Source organism: Carassius gibelio, chromosome B3, assembly GCF_023724105.1.
Source record: "Carassius gibelio isolate Cgi1373 ecotype wild population from Czech Republic chromosome B3, carGib1.2-hapl.c, whole genome shotgun sequence".
NCBI classification, from domain to species: domain Eukaryota; kingdom Metazoa; phylum Chordata; class Actinopteri; order Cypriniformes; family Cyprinidae; genus Carassius; species Carassius gibelio.
In genome coordinates this window covers 7,472,027-7,486,881 of record NC_068398.1, presented here as the reverse complement: position 1 = coordinate 7,486,881, position 14,855 = coordinate 7,472,027, and the positions used below count along the sequence as shown (strand labels likewise).

Here is a 14,855-nt window from a genome sequence, read left to right as displayed (position 1 = left end):
AGGTCGTACGGTTTTGGAACAACATGAGGGCACCGGTGGTGCCAGGGGGGTCCTGGGGGGTCTCAAGACCCTGCCAAAAAACGCCTTGACCCCCCATTTGACCCCCCACCCTCTTCCATATATATATATCCGGGATAAATATAAAAAAAATTATCTTCAAACTACGTAGAATAATAATACATTATTATTGACATTATTATTTTGACATTTATTCGTACACTGAACGAGAACCGTTTCTGTCAGACGCGTCTTATTCGAGAACCGCGGAGCTGATGATACTGCGCATGTGTGATTCAGTGTGTAGCAGACTGACTCACAGCTCGTCTGAACTGAACTGATTCTTTTGGTGATTGATTCTGAACTGATTCTGTGCTTATGTTATAAGCGCGGGTAAACTGAAGGCTTGAATTAAAGCTGCAGTAGGTAACTTTTGTGAATATATATTTTTTACATATTTGTTAAACCTGTCATTATGTCCTGACAGTAGAATATGAGACAGATAATCTGTGAAAAAAATCAAGCTCATCTGGCTCCTCCCAGTGGTCCTATTGCCATAGACAGAGCAACACAGTCCCACCCACAGCTGGTGCCGTAAGTAAAAATTCAATGCAATTTCTGCATTGACATTTGGGAAATAAGCCATAAAAACGTAACCATACATGGTAGACTTAAAAACAGCTACGGCTATAATAAGCGATAGTATATGCTTATATAAACGGCAAAAGTTCATGGGGCATTAACCTCGTTTTGAGATAAATTACCCACAATCCTGAACAATCCCACAGTGATGCATCTGATTGGTGGAGCTCGTGTAACCATCTGGTTAAACCCCGCGAAGGTCCGTGAAGACTGAAGATCATTAATAAAAAAAAAAAAAAATAAAAAAAAATATGTGTTGCTTTTTTTTGCACGGTAGACTTATCAGTGCAATCGTGTGCTCCTTGGCTGCCATGATTGCTTTTTTCAAGGAGGAAAACAAGTGTTCAAATGGGTGAAAACCACTTTACATAGGGTCATGTAACGGTAGTTGAGTGTAGGGTGTCCGAGGGTCAGCTTGTGGGTTTTGTAAGGGCCAGCATGAGGGACAAGACCTACAAAGTTTTGGTGAGTTTTGCAGAGAGGTTGGTAACGTTAGCATTATCGTCCACTTTAGCTAGGCTACTGTAGCCTTCATATGGTATGAGTCATATCAAGCATTTTATGATGCCACTGTCAAAACAATATTTAGCCAAGGCATACCGTTTTGTCGATTTACTGAACATTTGTGTAATGGCAACGACATGTGTTGACTACTGAGCGGTGATTGCAGTCAGGTACAAAGCACTGCACCATGTTGCTGTCGTTGTTGTTAACCGCTTTCAAACACGCACACAATATATAAAATACAGGATACCTATATAAAACACTATTTATTGACACGATTAATACTGAAAGAACTGCTATTACTGCACATTCACTATATAAAATAAAATTCACTGGAGGAAAAAGTTTGCGCGGGCAGCCATCATCAGATTTGGATGTCGCTCAAAAGGCTCGTTCGCGGCTGTGGGCTACAGCCGAATTCAGTGAGGCGCAGTGGTTTATGGGATGAGTAGTTCCTGCGCTCGAAATGAAAATATGTACACAGTCTTGTACATTTGACTTTTTTTGGATTTTCTCTTACTTTTTACACTCTAAATGATATGTTAAATGCCAGTGAGTTCAGCCATAGCTGGTTATTCTCAGACATGTTCTAAAACTCTTTAGATACGGATTTTTCCAAAAGTCAATGGAAAAAATGAATGGGAAATTTACTTCCGGCACCAGAGCTCTCTCGGGCTGTGGGCGGGACTGTGATGCTCTATTTGCAGTTACGGACCACTCCCGGTAAGAAATCAACCAATCAGAGCTGTGGTCCGTAACTTTGTTTGTGTTCAAAATGTATAAAAATGTATATAATAAGCGAATACACCATGAATCCATTTTCCAAACCGTGTTTTTAGCTTGTCCTGAATCACTAGGGTGCACCTATAATAAGTGTTTATATTCGGACTATTTTAGATTGCTTCAGCAGAGTAACCCAGTACCTTTGTGATTCTTCATAGACATAAACAGAGAGAAGTAGTTCCGGCTACGATGTTCTTCCGCAAGACGCAAGCAGTTCTGTTTATTAACCGCTAGAGCGTCAAAAGTTCCCTACCGCAGCTTTAAGGGCAGTCATCGCTAATAACATTACATCGAGCGCAAAATAACCGGTGAACCGTTTTTTTTTTCAACTGGTTTATTTGATCGAACTGTCCAAAAGAACCGGTCCACTTGAGCACCTGCTCCTTTGCCCCTTAAGTGCCCTTTTGTCAAAACAAAATTACCTCGAATTTTTTTTTTGTAATAACATTCCCTTTTGTGAATGCCTGCCCACGCCCAATCATAATATTAGTACCATTTATTAATAATAATTTAGCCGTAAATAAAATGACCAACATGATGACCTCATCCGACCAGGACGATTCATCATGCGCATTTTTTAGTTGTTAGAGGATATTTTCAACACTGTGGCAGCTGGTAAGGCCGGGCATACACTGTGCGATTTTCATCCGATTTTGAGCCGAATTCTGACTCGTGTGACTCTTTTTCGGGTCGGGCCGAATTTCAGCATTTTCGTGCGTCGTTTGTCGTGCAGTGTTCGTGCAGTGTACAAGGGCAAACGAGAGGCGATAAGCCTCTCCCGACCGGCAATCGTTTGGTCGGATGGATTTCTGACATGTCAAGGCAGGCATACAGAGTGCGATTTCTGTGCGATTTCGGCAAGGTACCAACTCCCACTGTACGGGTAGATCGCATGCGATGTAAAGCCAAAGCTCATGATTTGCATGAGTCAAAATTGCACGTTACAATACTATTGTTTTGCACAAGTCAATATTGCATTCTCGCACAAACAGATGTACATAGTCTATATTTCAATACACATAATCAACATAATCAATAATCAATGGGAAGTCGTGGCCTAATGGTTAGAGAGTCAGACTTGCAATTCAAAAGTTGCATATTCGAGTCTTGGGCCATCAGGAATTGTAGGTGGGGGGAGTGAATGTACAACACTCTCTCCACCCTCAATACCATGACTGGGGTGTCCTTGAGCAAGGCACCGAACCCCAAACTGTTCCCTTGGTGCCGCAGCAAAAATGGCTGCCCACTGCTCCTGGTGTGTGTTCACTGTGTGTGTTCACAGTGTGTGTGTGTGTGTGTTCACTGCTCTGTGTGTGTGCACTTTGGATGGGTTAAATGCAGAACATGAATTCTGAGTATGGGTCACCATGTTTGTTTGTATGTATATGTATGTCTGTTTTTTTTTTGCATTGTTTGCACTTGTCTTTGCATTCAATGTGGACAGCAAAAAAAGAATTTCATTGTACAGGGAAACTTGTATTCAAGAATACTAATTTAGAATCTGTTGAACTATTGAACTGCTCAAATTACTACTACTAACAAGGCATGTTAAGTTGCTTTTACACGTCTAGCCAGAAGCTCACAGTTTGTCCAGTGTGAAACCACACATAAACATTAAACATTTATAAGTGTTGCATTATGAGCTAAAAGCATCAAGCTCACTCTTCACACACACACACACACACACACACACACACACACACACACACACACACACACACACACACACACACACACACACACACACACACACACACACACACACAATTAATTAATTAGCATTATTAAAATAAAAAGCAGCTTCAACAGAATAACAGTTTTAATATGTTTAGAGTAAGAAGTGTAGAAAGTAAGAAGTGCTGAGATATGAAGCATGGACATCAGGAGTAAAGAGCCTAAAAGAGAAACCAAATGTTTGTTTCAAATCCAGACGCACAGATTCTCAGAAAACCTAAATAATCATCATTACATGCGACTATGATGTCATGCACCAACTATTGGCATTTACATCTGATCTCTTCTAATCCAGCTCTCATAAATTTTTATATAATATATATGCTACTTTCCAATAAAGCTGTTCGCATTTACATATTTTCTGTCACACAACGGAATGAACATGATATAAAGACTGACCTAATGTTAACCAGCAGTCTAAAAAGTAATTTGATTTGTCACTGATTACTGATAAAAAAAAAAAAAAAATCAATTAGTTGTTAATCATTGTTTTAAATGTTTCCTTTTTTGAGAAAGGGACAGAAGAGATGAGACAGAAATGGTCTGGGAAGAATAATTTTATTGAAAATAATTTTGTTTAATATAGAATAGATCTTCCATCTTTCACTGAGTCAGAAATGGTTTCAGGTCTTTTTTTGCCTTTGTCCAGAGTGAAACCATATGGGCATTCACAAGTGTTGCAATATAGATAGATCGCACTTACTCACTAGCTGTTATATTTCAGAAAACACACACACACATTATTAGCTAACTTCAACCTTTTCATCTGTTGATTTGAAGAGTCGTTGTCAACTGGCTGAGAACAAATTACTTTTCTGCACTTCACTTCACATTGCTCCTGAGCTTCTGAAAAATAACTGAAAGAAAACTCAGACTCTAAAAAAGACAACATTGTTTTCTGGTAAGTTTGGAGATAAATTAAGGTTATATTGCAAACCTATGCACATTTCTACTGATGTGATGAATTTTATGTAGAACCTAAAAAATCCTATTGGATTCATATATTTAGCATTTGTGAGACACTGTTGTGTTTCTTGTCTTTCAGCATCTGCTCTTCACTGGATCTACAAGATCATCTGAGGGGTCTGACTGAATCAAGATGCTGCTGATCATTGAAGCTCTTCTTCTCATTTCAGCTGCTCTAGGAAAGGTAAGATTGTGTTCTAGTATGAATATTACAGACATGAATACTGATGATTGATCATTATGATCCCTGTTGCTGTAGGATCACAGAGCTGCTGTTGAAGGGAAGATATTTCCACTGGATATGGCGCTGGATTCAGTTGATGATCGATATGACGGATGCACCGGGAAATGAAACAACTGGTCAAAAATAAATATCTGAAGAAGGAACTTAATAACTCTAGAAATAATTTTAAAATAGCTTGGCAAGAGGGTGAAAAAAACAGTAAGAAGCCAGAAAATAACTTGAACCAAAACCATTCAATTGCCATTTATGTGTATACTGGTGATAAAGTTTTTCGTGACTTCAACAATGAAACTCGTAACGGTAAACAAAACTACACAACCGAGCAATACAGTTGGTATTCACTTCACTTTCTGTTAACAGAAGCAATACAGATTCTGAACCAAACACAAAATACATGCTATGATACTTATCGTCGTACCAAAGTTGAATTTGATAAGGATGTCCTGAACAAAGAGGTTCGTTTTGGCTCATTTACTTCTTCCTCTAATTGATCGTGATAAAGGAGCAAAGATTTTTGGAACTTTATCTTGTTTGCTCTATTCAGGAAACCAAACAAGACCAAAGATAAGTACCATGTTTTGCACTAGGCCTAACAATGTTCTTTGAATTTACATAAGTTCCACAGTTAAACATCAACATGTAAACATGTTTTATTTATTCAATGTAGTTCAATGTTTCTTTGTCAGAATATATCTATAATATATGTTCAGCATAATGAAATAAAGTTATTTTTAAGTGATTCAAGAGGCTATGATATTGTTGATATTGTATGACCATATTAGCCCGGTCCTGTCATCGCTGCACTGGCTCCCTATCAAACATCATATAGATTTAAAAATATTGCTTATTACTTATAAAGCCCTGAATGGTTTAGCACCTCAGTATTTGAATGAGCTCCTTTTACATTATACTCCTCTACGTCCGCTACGTTCTCAAAACTCAGGCAATTTGATAATACCTAGAATATCAAAATCAACTGCGGGCGGCAGATCCTTTTCCTATTTGGCGCCTAAACTCTGGAATAACCTACCTAACATTGTTCGGGAGGCAGACACACTCTTGCAGTTTAAATCTAGATTAAAGACCCATCTCTTTAACCTGGCATACACATAACACACTAATATGCTTTTAATATCCAAATCCGTTAAAGGATTTTTAGGCTGCATTAATTAGGTAAACCGGAACCGGAAACACTTCACATAACACCCTATGCACTTGCTAGATCATTAGAAGAATGGCATCTACGCTAATATTTGTCTGTTTCTGTCTTATTCCGAGGTCACCGTGGCCACCAGATCCAGTCTGTGTCCAGATCAGAGGGTCACTGCAGTCACCCGGATCCAGTACGTATCCAGACCAGATGGTGGATCAGCACCTAGAAAGGACCTCTACTGCCCAGAAAGACAGCGGAGACCAGGACAACTATAGCCCCAGATACAGATCCCCTGTAAAGACCTTGTCTCAGAGGAGCACCAGGACAAGACCACAGGAAACAGATGATTCTTCTGCACAATCTGACTTTGCTGCAGCCTGGAATTGAACTAATGGTTTCGTCTGGTCAGAGGAGAACTGGCCCCCCAACTGAGCCTGGTTTCTCCCAAGGTTTTTTTCTCCATTCTGTCACCGATGGAGTTTCGGTTCCCTGCCGCTGTCGCCTATGGCTTGCTTAGTTGGGGTCACTTCATCTACAGCGATATCATTGACTTGATTGCAAATAAATGCACAGACACTATTTAAACTGAACAGAGATGACATCACTGAATTCAATGCTGAACTGTCTTTAACTATCATTTTGCATTATTGACACAATGTTTTCCAAATGAATGTTGTTCAGTGCTTTGACGCAATGTATTTTGTTTAAAGCACTATATAAATAAAGGTGATTGATTGATTGATTGAATGGCTGTGTGCTGTAGCATCTGGACCCATATACGTCCCTTCTGTGTTTGATTTTGGATTGTGTATAGTGACTTTGATTCTGTGCTGCCTGCCCCGATCTCTGTCTGGTATTGTTACTGATTCTGGATATCCCTTGACACATTTGATGCTGTTCCTGATTTCTGCCTGTCTGAGCATTCTCTAATAAACTACTGCATATGGATCCGCACGTCTCTGAGTCCTTGTTACACATTTAACAAACCTGGTTCCATAGCAACCAGTGCTGATATCACTCTTTTATTGCCCAAAGGAATGTGGGCAGAGCACAACTCACAATCCATTTAGGAAAGACACACAATGCCCATAAAAAGGGACTCTTGATTTGAACAGTTGTGATCATCTGGCTGAGAACAAATTACTTTTCTGCACTTCACTTCACATTGTCGCTCCTGAAAATTAACAGAAAGAAAACTCAGACTCTGAAAAAGACAACATTGTTTTCTGGTAAGTTTGGAGATAAATTAAGGTTATATTGCAAACCTATGCACATTTCTACTGATGTGATGAATGTTATGTAGAACCCAAAAAAATCCTTTTGGATTCATATATTTAGCATTTGTGAGACACTGTTGTGTTTCTTGTCTATCATTATCTGCTCTTCACTGGATCTACAAGATCATCTGAGGGATCTGTCTGAATCAAGATGCTGCTGATCATTGAAGCTCTTCTTCTCATTTCAGCTGCTCTAGGAAAGGTAAGATTGTGTTCTAGTATGAATATTACAGACATGAATACTGATGATTGATCATTATGATCCATGTTACTGCAGGATCACAGAGCTGCTGTTAAAGGGAAGATATTTCCACTGGATATGGCCCTGGATTCAGTTGATGATCAATATGACGGATGAATCGGGAAAATGAAAGGACTGGTCGAAAATAAATATCTGAAGAAGGAACTTAATAACTCTAGAAATAATTTTAAAATAGCTTGGCAAGAGGGTGAAAAATACAGTAAGAAGCCAGAAAATAACTTGACACAAAACCATTCAAGTGCCATTTATGTTTATACTGGTGATAAAGTTTTTCGTGATTTCAACAATGAAACTCGTAACGGTAAACAAAACTACACAACCGAGCAATACAGTTGGTATTCACTTCACTTTCTGTTAACAGATGCAATACAGATTCTGAACCAAACACAAAATACATGCTATGATACTTATCGTCGTACCAAAGTTGAATTTGATAAGGATGTTCTGAACAAAGAGGTTCGTTTTGGCTCATTTACTTCTTCCTCTATTGATCGTGATAAAGGAGCAAAGATTTTTGGAACTGTCTCTTGTTTTGAGATCCACACTTGTGAAGGTGCTGAGGTGACAAACTATTCAAAGCTTTCTCGTGAGAGAGAGGTGCTGATTCCTCCGTATGAGACATTTAAAGTCACTTCTATTAGGAAAAAACGGGATGAGAAAGATCTCTGGTGTGACACTGTGTACACTTTGAAAAACACTGGAAAAACAAGTAACCTGAACTGTGCTCTATTCAGGAGACCAAACAAGACCAAAGATAAGTACCATGTTTTGCACTGGGCCTAACAATGTGCTTTCAATTTACATCAGTTCCACAAAAAGCAATTTGTTAAACATCAAAATGTAAACATGTTTTATTTCTTCAATGTAGTTCAGTGTTTCTTTGTCAGAATATATCTATAATTTTTTTCAGCATAATGAAATCAAGTGATCTTCAAGTGATTCAAGAGGCTATGATATTGTTGAATGGCTGTGTACTGTAGCATCTGGACCCATACACGTTCCTTCTGTGTTTGACTTTGGATTGTGTATAGTGACTTTGATTCTGTGCTGCCTGCCCCGATCTCTGTCTGGTATTGTTACTGATTCTGGATATCCCTTGAAACATTTGATGCTGTTCCTGATTTCTGCCTGTCTGAGCATTCTCTAATAAACTACTGCATATGGATCCGCACGTCTCTGAGTCCTTGTTACACATTTAACAAACCTGGCTCCATAGCAACCAGTGCTGATTTCACTTTTTTATTGCCCAAAGGAATTTGGGCAGAGCACAACTCACAATTCATTTAGGAAAGACACACAATGCCCATAAAAAGGGACCCTTCCCTAATTAGTTCTTGTATAGTGTATTTTGTATTGTATACAGTGTTATGTATGCTTATGAGAGTACCACTCATTCATATAACGTTACATATACCATGTTTGGTCTCTTTGAATTAGTTTTCTGATGACCTTATTGATAGTGTATATTATATGTTTATACCTATGCAACATATTAGTGTTATAAGAACCTTTATTAGTTCTTATAACTTATAACTTTATTAGCATCAATGTACCAGTTCAGCTAAACTGATTTTTAGATTAAATCTGAGATTTAATTAAATAAATTTATTATTATTATCAATTTATTAATCCAAGATGGCAGCCAAGGCAGTTTATCGTTTGAGTGTCAGTGCGAGAGATCTGAGTTTTTATGTTTTTATTTATTTTATTTTTATTTATTTTATTTATTTATTTTTTGTCACATTTAAATCTGAATGAGTGGTTATCTAAAGAAAAATATCACTACTTTCAATCAGGATACTTTTATTGGATGTCATTGGATTGTCACAGAACTCTGACTTTGGCCTGCAAAGGCCTTGGCCTGCTTGGAATCCACCTGCTGGTGTACAACTCCTAAAAACGGACAAAGCATTACTTTATGGATATGGAACCCTCAACCTCACCAACAGAAATTCTTGAGCTATGTCATCAGTCAATCAGCCTGCCTCATAAACTTTTTAACTTCCAACATTTAATTGGTTCAGAGATTACTTGGTAGATCAGACTCAGTGTGTTCATGTGGAGGATCTCAAATCAGATTTTCTTGATATACTGTATCTAAGGGGGTTCCCCAGGGTTCCATTTTGGACATATTTTGTTTTGTATTTATATAAATTATTTAGTTAAGGGCATTCATGCACAAAAAAACAACAACAACAACAAAAAAACAGCTATTGTATCCTTATTGAGCTGTACAGGTTATTGGTAGCTCTAATTCCTGTCTCTGCTATACCTATACATCTCAGCATGAGGCCTATTACATCATGTACAGTTACCATCCATTATGCTATTGGCCCTGGGAAGACTAGAAACACTTCCATTTGTTTCTGTTTATATACCTTGAGGTGTTTGATGTGACCCTGCTAGTTTAGTCTCCCTATGACCCTGCTGCATCATCCCTTTGAACAAGTGACAAATGCTTAGTCATATCCCCTAGATTTAACTAAATAAGTAAAGCCATTCCTTCTCCCTCTGTCTCTTTCTGATTTTATTTCAGTTTTGTTTTATCTGATACCTTCATAGTGACCAAACCTGTGAACCATGAGTGCTTTGAGTAATGGTTTGACCACATGTATAGCCAGGTCATTAGATGACCCCTGCTTACAGCCCCATCAACAAAGTTACTCAAACTCTCTCTTTGTGTTCACAAACATAAAAAACATAGCACCCTACCTCACTAGCTGCCCCTCACCAGCTTTTCACACCCTACACATCCTACACAGCCATTCCCCATGACCGATAGCATAACCCCCCTGTACGTACTTGCATGTGCCTTCTGCCTCTCTCTCTCTGGTGTTCCCACAAGTGTGCAAGTATGTCGCAGACATACCACAGACATCCAACCCTGCCAGCTCATTGGGACCCCCTGGAAACTCAGTAGAGCATTGAGATGGACATCCTTAAGCCCAAAGCAGCCAACGACCTGGAATGGTAGAGAAAAGAACAGCAAGACTGCAACACAAGTGGACACCTGACACCCAGCCTGATCCACCAAGATCTGACCAGCATCATTCTCTCTTTGGCCCACACCCATAGGGCCTCAGAGACGAGGTAAATAAACTGAACCTGCAAGTCACATGGTTCTACAGGGAACTGACTCTCAATTCGTACAGCTGAGTCTTTACTCATTTTCAAGAAACATCTAAAGACTCATCGTTTTTGCCTGCACTTAACCAACTAACACTAGCACTTTCTTTTTCCTTTTCTTGTTTTTTCATTAAAAAAAAAAAAAAAAAAAACCTGGCTATGCATTCTATACTAGACTAACTGAGACTTGTCATGGCACTTGTATACTGTTGTTGTTCTCTTGTTGACCTGACTGCTTCTATTGTTCTCATTTGTAAGTCGCTTTGGATAAAAGCGTCTGTTAAATGATTAAATGTAAATGTAAATGTAAATGATACCTGCTCAATGAGAGAATGCCTCGAACAGATGCAAGGAACCTTACAGAATGGCAAAACAAAAGTAAATCACCTTCTGTTTCCAGGAGGCTCTAACAACTGCTGGACACCGAGAGCAGCTTGAAAAAGCCATGGGACAGGACTTGGAAAGATAACTGTTTCACACAAAATCTCTGTTACAAACAGCATATGTGGAACTTAATGAGAAGGACACTAGAGTTGAGGCCTTAGAAGGCCATCTGCATGCAGCCAGAGCTGAAGTCCAAACCCTAACTCAGCAATTCTGCAACGATAAAGAGGAGCTTGACACAGTCCAAAAAGAACTGAAACAGTTCTTCAGGCTGTACATGGACTCAAGTAAAAGTCACCCTGCAGCACGTCACACTGCCAGCAGTGTAAACCCCCTCACCTCTGTACTACACAGACACACGGGGTGAGAAAAAGCCTTCTGCTTGACACTTACATGTCAGTTTCCTGGAAAGCAGAAGGAAAAGGATCAATTCAGACAAACTCTGAAATGACACGTAGAGTGACACTCAAAGATCTCAACTGAATGGCCAGACATAGCCCTGCATTCACACCAGAACTTGTATGAGACCAAAAAGACCACGTCTACACGTAAGACATCGAAATTCACCTGTAGTCTTGGAACAGTGTAAACTCCAAGATAGACTCTATCTGCTTGATCACCTCTAGCCCAGAGGTACTCAGTTGCTTAATTATTTTAATAGAAATAACTGGCAACATCGAATCGCCAGCACTTAAACTGGCAGAAATCAAAAAAGTCCATGCACAAGTTATTGCTGACAAGATATGAAATTCGGTAAAGGGGGAAATATATATATATCACCTGTCAGAAACGTTATCAACACCGTCAAAACCTGTAGCATTTAACACAAGTGCAGAAATATGTAGAACAAGTAGGGTACAGAATGAAATTAAATACTACGCAAACACTAGCCATTAAGAAATCTATGTTAAGTCATTCAGTATACTAGTTAAACTTTCACAAATTATGCTATGAACACTCATAAGAGGACTAAACAAAGCTATCAGCTATATAATGGTTATAAATAAAAACTATAACAGAAGTATGTATGGTTGCATGAATAATAAACAACTGATATAATTATCCACTCCATAAATATAGTAAAGTATTAACAAACTTTGATGCAATAAATAGGGTATGATTTAAAAATAAGCATCCCTCCAAAACAGAGAAAACATTTTTCACAAACATCTACTGTACATGTCAGTCTCTTTAAAGTGTTGATAGTGTATATAATGGGGAAGTCGTAGCTTAGTGGGTAGAGAGTTTGACTCCTAACCCTAAGGTTGTGGGTTTGGGTCTCGGGCCGACAATACCACGACTTAGGTGCCCAGCATAAATGGCTGAACCACCTGTGTGTGTGTGTGTGTGTGTGTGTGTGTGTGAATGTGTGTGTGTGTGCTCTTGTGACATATCAGGACACAACTCTGTATAATGACATGGGTATGACACAGGTATTACAAGGAGAGGGTGACATATTAGGACATAACTCATGTCCCCATTTTTCAAAACGCTTATAAGTCGTACAGAATGAGTTAAAAATGTAAAAATGCGTCTCCATACTTGGCTATATGTCACGCCACTTTTTCAGCAGCAAGGAGTGGCAAGAGTTTTCAGTTTTACGAATATGACTTCAAGCATGTCACCTCAAGTCCAGAATATCATCAGTCAAATGGCAAAGCTGAGAAAGGATTTTACATTCTCAAGCAACTTTTGAAAAAGGCTGCTGACAGTAAATCTGATCCTTACCTTGCTCTGCTCAATTACAGAACCTCTCCGTTAAAAGTGTGGTATGGCCCCAGCTGAGATGCTGATGAATCGGTAACTTCGCACTACACTGCCCTCTTGTTCAAAGCAAAGAGCAAACGTGAAAATAAAGCAGAAACTCAAGCACCTGAAGAATAGACAAAGCATCTACAGCCATTGGTGAGGGATGATGTTGTCAGAATCAAAAGTGATGAGAATTGGAGCAAAAAGGCCACAGTTATGCAAGAAGTAGCTCCAAGATCTTATACTGTGAAAACAGATGATGGACAAATCTTCAGATGGAACAGATGTGATCTTTTAAAGACTGAAAAATAAGTGAAAGATCGGAATCAATGCAATGTGAAGTCTGAAAAAAACAAACAGACAAACTGATGTTGTGTTGTTAAGATGAATGAAGACAGACATGATAAGATTGCACCTGAACTGAACAAAACAACACTCTGGTTTATTGCACGTTACACCCAAAAAACACCCATTACTCATTAAGAAAATAGGGGCAGCCTGTTAACACCATGTGGCTGGGCGCGCTGACTGTTTTCCCGTGGTTAAACTAGCAAAAGTGGATTCGGACACCCCCTGAGTGCACCTGTACCGTGCGCTTGAGACCATGCACTTCAAATAGGGCCCATAGACTAAAGCCCAATTCGGATGGTAATTGTTTCTCATATGGACGTCTGTAAAAATAACTTAACTTTACATATCACCTCAGTGATAAAATTCATGGATTCGGATGTGACTTATTCACAGTGGACACAGTGGAGGAGCAAGTTCAGTGATCCTATGAACCCAGGAATTTGTGTAGCCTTTTTCAGGAAATGACCTCTTTCAAATGCTTTGGTGTTTTGACATTTTTGCCATTTACTGGTCAAAATGTGTACATAATTTACTGAAACGCATTAAAGTTTTCTAGTATGGTAGTCATCATTTATAACTTTCACAAAATACCTTTCTGCTACTTTGGATGACACATAACCTTTCTCACCTTTACTCTGATGAAGCATCAGACCCGTTCTCACAAAACCCCCTTTGTAAGTGATTGTCACATTTCACTGAGAATACTGAGAGGTTTAGTTATCACACTACCAAAACCACCTGGAGGTGTTGTGTCTTTACTTTGTAGCATGTTACAATGAAGACTAAGGACTTGAATAAACAAAACTATGTTTACTTAAGTCAAGGGTGTCAAAACTTGGAGGGTCACTGTTCTGCAGAGTTCAGCTAATCAAGGTCTTTTAAGCTAAACGCTGCAGGACTGTGGCTCTCCAGGACCAAGTTTGGACACCCCTGAGTCCCTGACTTTTTGAGCAGTGTTTTACAGGGATTAATGAATTGACTGGTGTATTTGTGTATATATTTCCATGACCAGAATCTGCCCATCACAAACACAAACCTGTTTTCTGGTAGTGATATGACAGGAACTGTCCTGTGTGAAACCACATATAAACCAGACCCTCACAGGTGTTGCATTATGAAGAGCTAAACAATTGAGCTAGCAAGCTAATGCACTATGACCACACTTCAGCTATTGATTCTCACAATACAGACATACACACATTTGTAATAGTATAAATAACCTTCCTCATCACTTGGCTTTTTGTCTGACTGTGAGCGACTGATCTGATCTTCTCCTCTCATCATTGCTCCTGAACTTCTGGAAAGTAAAGATAAAGAGACACACACTATTCACAGGTAAATGTGGGGTCAGTATAGATCAAGGTCAATATATCATTGCACAACACAGGTTTAATTGCAAATTTGACATTATTTTTCAACCTGTCAGACAATACCTTAAATTTAAAACTGCATATGTAAGAATTTGGTGAACACTTTTATTGTGCAGCACATTACTGTGATGGATTTAGTAATTGTGAAACTCTTGTCTTGTTTCTTGTCTTTCAGCATCTGCTCTTCACTAGATCTACAAGATCATCTGAGGGATCTGACTGAATCAAGATGCTGCTGATCATTGAAGCTCTTCTTCTCATTTCAGCTGCTCTAGGAAAGGTAAGATTGTGTTCTAGTTTTAATATTACAGAC

General features: G+C 38.9%; 3 protein-coding genes and 1 pseudogene across 3 annotated transcripts in view; all 4 read left to right on the top strand.

Moving 5' to 3' along the window:
* Positions 1–4,652: 4,652 nt before the first annotated feature.
* LOC127953236 (NAD(P)(+)--arginine ADP-ribosyltransferase 2-like) overlaps positions 4,653–14,855 on the top strand; it is an 88,763-nt gene continuing 78,560 nt past the window's right edge. Inside the window, exon 1 of the mRNA XM_052552238.1 lies at positions 4,653–4,743. The gene's annotated coding sequence lies outside the window, so the exon portion shown is untranslated. The remainder of the gene's footprint in view (positions 4,744–14,855) is intronic.
* The window catches only part of LOC127953235 (NAD(P)(+)--arginine ADP-ribosyltransferase 2-like), a 13,412-nt gene continuing 3,250 nt past the window's right edge, over positions 4,694–14,855 (top strand). The window contains exon 1 of the mRNA XM_052552235.1: positions 4,694–4,810. Within this exon, the coding sequence (XP_052408195.1) occupies positions 4,760–4,810 (51 nt within the window). The 5' untranslated portion in view covers positions 4,694–4,759. The remainder of the gene's footprint in view (positions 4,811–14,855) is intronic.
* On the top strand, positions 7,394–8,727 carry LOC127953233 (ecto-ADP-ribosyltransferase 4-like; annotated as a pseudogene).
* The window catches only part of LOC127953232 (NAD(P)(+)--arginine ADP-ribosyltransferase 2-like), a 25,048-nt gene continuing 24,613 nt past the window's right edge, over positions 14,421–14,855 (top strand). The window contains exon 1 of the mRNA XM_052552233.1: positions 14,421–14,507. The gene's annotated coding sequence lies outside the window, so the exon portion shown is untranslated. The remainder of the gene's footprint in view (positions 14,508–14,855) is intronic.